This window comes from Ochotona curzoniae, unplaced genomic scaffold (genome assembly GCF_017591425.1).
Source record: "Ochotona curzoniae isolate NIBS_2020 unplaced genomic scaffold, NIBS_Ocur_1.0 contig_883, whole genome shotgun sequence".
NCBI classification, from domain to species: Eukaryota; Metazoa; Chordata; class Mammalia; order Lagomorpha; family Ochotonidae; genus Ochotona; species Ochotona curzoniae.
In genome coordinates this window covers 52,404,155-52,407,653 of record NW_024466599.1, presented here as the reverse complement: position 1 = coordinate 52,407,653, position 3,499 = coordinate 52,404,155, and the positions used below count along the sequence as shown (strand labels likewise).

At 43.6% G+C, this 3,499-nt stretch overlaps 1 protein-coding gene across 1 annotated transcript; it reads right to left on the bottom strand.

The window, feature by feature from the left end:
- Positions 1-956: 956 nt before the first annotated feature.
- On the bottom strand, positions 957-3,499 carry IL36A (interleukin 36 alpha). Its single transcript, XM_040993360.1, has 4 exons — positions 3,490-3,499; positions 3,250-3,363; positions 2,661-2,800; positions 957-1,169 (listed from the first exon to the last, which is right to left on the bottom strand). Exons 1-4 carry the CDS (start codon positions 3,497-3,499, stop codon positions 957-959), a joined length of 477 nt encoding a protein of 158 aa, XP_040849294.1.

Sequence of the window (3,499 nt, the reverse complement as noted above, 5' to 3'; positions counted from 1 at the left end):
ATGAGACTTCCTGAGAACCTGCTTCACAAGCTGGAAAAGGCCTTTAACACTGACTGTGATCCCGAAGAGTGCCAAGCCATTCATCCCTGAGAAACTGAGCTGGCATCGTTTGTGCTTCAGAGAGTTGACTCTGAGCATTGACCTGTGACAGTGCTGTAGTTGACCACTTCACACATGTCCACAGCTCTGCAGCCAAAGCATCACCAGAACATACGAGGGGACTGACATCACATAATTCATGGATAATGAAGCTAAAACAGAAATCTATCTGACGCAAAAACATATTTTTTAAATCCAGTTATACTATATGCATTTTCTATGACCTTTCTGAACACCTGTGTAAGTTCATTGAGGGATAAGTCAAAGCCTGGAGGGACTCAGTTTTCTTTCTGTTCTCTTCATTTTCATGAAACCTGTATCTGCTGCTTGTCAGGATCCAGAAGACGTCGATACAACACCACAGAGCAACACATCTGAAAAATCAAACACAAGAACTTAGAAACAAAAGCATTATCACTTCGATTTCTTAGCTGCAGTCCTGCTGACAAGTACAGTAAGTGGATCTGTCGTTATTATTTGTTCACTAGTGCTGTAGTCTAGCTGTGTGACCTCCATAGAAGCCCACTCCACTTTTCCTGGATTATTTCCAACACAGGCTGGAATAGCACTTAGCTCACTACAGAAACATAGTGAGGGAGGGAGCAAGACACCCTTGGATAGAAGGCCCAACCATAGATTCTCCCTTCCTCTTCCAGGCTGACTTTACCACTTTCCACCTAGTTAACCTATTTCTGTTTCTAAGCATTGAACTTGATGGTGGTAAATCTGCTGCCCCTTGCTGGGGGTGGGGGTTAGATAGACAGGGCTGAGCTCACATCATAGGCACCCAGAGAGCAGAAGGGAGGAGAGAGAGCAATGCCTCGATGTGAAGAGGAACTTGCAAACCTAGACTGACCTTAGTGCAGTAGGGTTAACTCAAAGTCTGTGGTGTAGGCTTTCCCCAGTTCTTGGGTCAGAAAGAGTGGACAGCCTCCTGAGGAGCAGACAGCAATGAACCAGCCAGGGAATGCCACGGATTCGAAGGTGGAGGTTCTGCCACTCTCATTGTGATAGAAGAGAAAGGGCTTCAGGGGCTCAGGGTGGTGATAGAGGGCCATGATGCCCTTCTCCTACAGGGTGAGAAGATGATACAAGAGAGAGACATAGCATGTGAATTGTTTCACAGCTCTTACAGATACTCCCCATTTGCTAAAACTGGCCTGGAGACCTCCCATCATTTTTTGGTATTAAAACCCATATGCTCTAAGGGCTTGTGCTATTGCTTAGTAGGCTAGGCTTCTGCCTGTTGGCACCAGCACCCTATGAGTGCCAGTTCTACTTGTCCTCTCCTCACTGTTCTACTTATGATTCAGTTCCCTACTAATGCATATGAAAAAGCAGCAGGACTTGGGCCCCTGCACTTGTGTGGGAGACCCAGAAGAAGTGCCTGTCTCCTAGCTTCAGACAGGCTCAGCTCCAGATACTATAGCCATTTGGGGAGTGAACCAGCTGACAGCAGATGAGTGTGTATGTGTGCGTGTGTGTGTGTGTGTGTGTGTGCCTCTTGTCCAAATTAAATCTTTTTGAAAATCATGTGCTGTAAATACATTTGCATATGTCTAAAATGCAACTGAAATCATAGACTACACATTCCAATGGTTCTTAAGTCAGGACTCACTCTTAAAGAATATATTGCCATTTAAGTTTTCAAGAACATAAAGCACCTGTTGATGGTAATGGAGAAACGGAAAGGCTATTTTGGTAACAGTGACTATGAATTTTGAATTAACTCATGGTTGTTTTGTGTCAAGTTTCTCGTATCAGGTGAGTAAGACTTTGCTGTCAGGGGCTGTCTTGTGTGTTCCAGGAGGCTTAGCCACATTCCTGGCCTCTTCCCACAAGATGCCAATAGCATTCCATCTTCTCCACTGTGGCAGCCCTGGAATATCTCCAGAACTGACAGATGTTTGAGGAAAAGCCACTCTGGTATATCAAATTGTCATCCCACAGAGTGTCTATATGTGTTTGTTTCCTGAAAAGGGCCAGAGAGAGTCCCAACAAGCTACAGAGATCTGCTTTAATTATATTTCTTTAATCCTATATTATTCAGTCCATAATGGGAAATTATAATTATTAAAATGTTTGTTACAGAGCATTATGACTTCCTATAAATTTTTAAACTTTTTTTTTGTCAAAAAGATGTTTTCACAAACCCATCCACATTGTGATGATTAATTCCTTTGCTGGTTTTAACACGTGTGTGTGTGTGTGTGTGTGTGTGTGTGTGTGTGTGCACGCGCATGCACATTGTTCTATTGGAGTATTGTTCTATTGGAATTAGGAATAACTTTAAAAGTTTTCCTTTCAGCTATCTCCTTTTGCACCAGACTATTTTTTGTAAAACAGAATCAGAGATTTCAGCAGATCATTTTAAAACAGTCCAATAATTTTTCCTATTCTTTCACAATAGCACAGCATCCCAAAGCAAAAGTAAACATATATAAGCAAATAGTCTTTCAGCAGGTCCAAAATCTAAGTCTCCATCAAATAAAAGCTTTGCAAAAATGAATGAGTTCCTCTCTGCTAGCTGAGCATCTCCCAGTCCTGTGTCCTGTACTCACCTCAAGCTGCAGCATGGGCTGCTCCCTGGTCTTTGCACAGAAAAGACAGAGATTTGGCGTCTCTAATCCCAGGTACATGGGTGTTCCTTTGTCTGTGTCAAGAGTATTCAGATGTTGGCATGGAATTAAGGCAACAGTGGCTGGGACAGAAATGCAGAAAGTAGTGTTCAATTGCTATTTTAGGGTAACATCTCAAAAACAACACCTGCTACCTCACCCAACCTCACCATTCTGTTGTTTAAAAAACATTTTCCATGACAAAAGGCAGCCTTTGATCCAAAAGCATTCCCTCCTGTAGACTCAATTCTTTGGTCCTCGTCCTATTTCTCAAAGTTCCCTAGAAAAAGCCTTCTTCCATTCCCCACAAGCCAACCCTTTAGTCTAGATGAGTTATTGCTCTCTTCTCTTGACTTCATGTCCATAGTCACAGACAGCCCCGTGCTCACCCTCTATTCATCCTTGACCTTAAGAAATTCCTCTCTCTCACAGGATGAGTTAATAAAACTACAGTGACATGGAAGCCCCAGCACAAACCACACCAAAGCACTGCTGACCAAAGGGTTGCCTCTGACATGCCTTGACCACTCACCTGGAACCATGTTATGCTTCCTTGGGACTGCTGTCAGGGTCTGGTCCTGAAGGATCCATACCTGATGATTGAGATCCTGAATGTTCCTCAAGAGAGGTGCCGGTGTAGAAAAAGCTGCAGAGGAAGTCAACAGGGAAATATGTTTAGACAAAAGTGCACAACGTCCCTCCCCCTTCACTGTCCCCCACCACCCAACCCTGGCCTCACTTCCAACTTTTCACCCTTCCCTGAAATCTTTACCTGTGGCCAT

Excerpts from the sequence above, each read along its gene's own strand:
- IL36A (XM_040993360.1), bottom strand. Across the intron at positions 2,801-3,249 it reads GAAGCATAACATGGTTCCAG|CCACTGTTGCCTTAATTCCA; the intron begins GTGAGTGGTCAA and ends TTTCTGTCCCAG. Across the intron at positions 1,170-2,660 it reads AGCCCATGCTGCAGCTTGAG|GAGAAGGGCATCATGGCCCT; the intron begins GTGAGTACAGGA and ends CTCACCCTGTAG.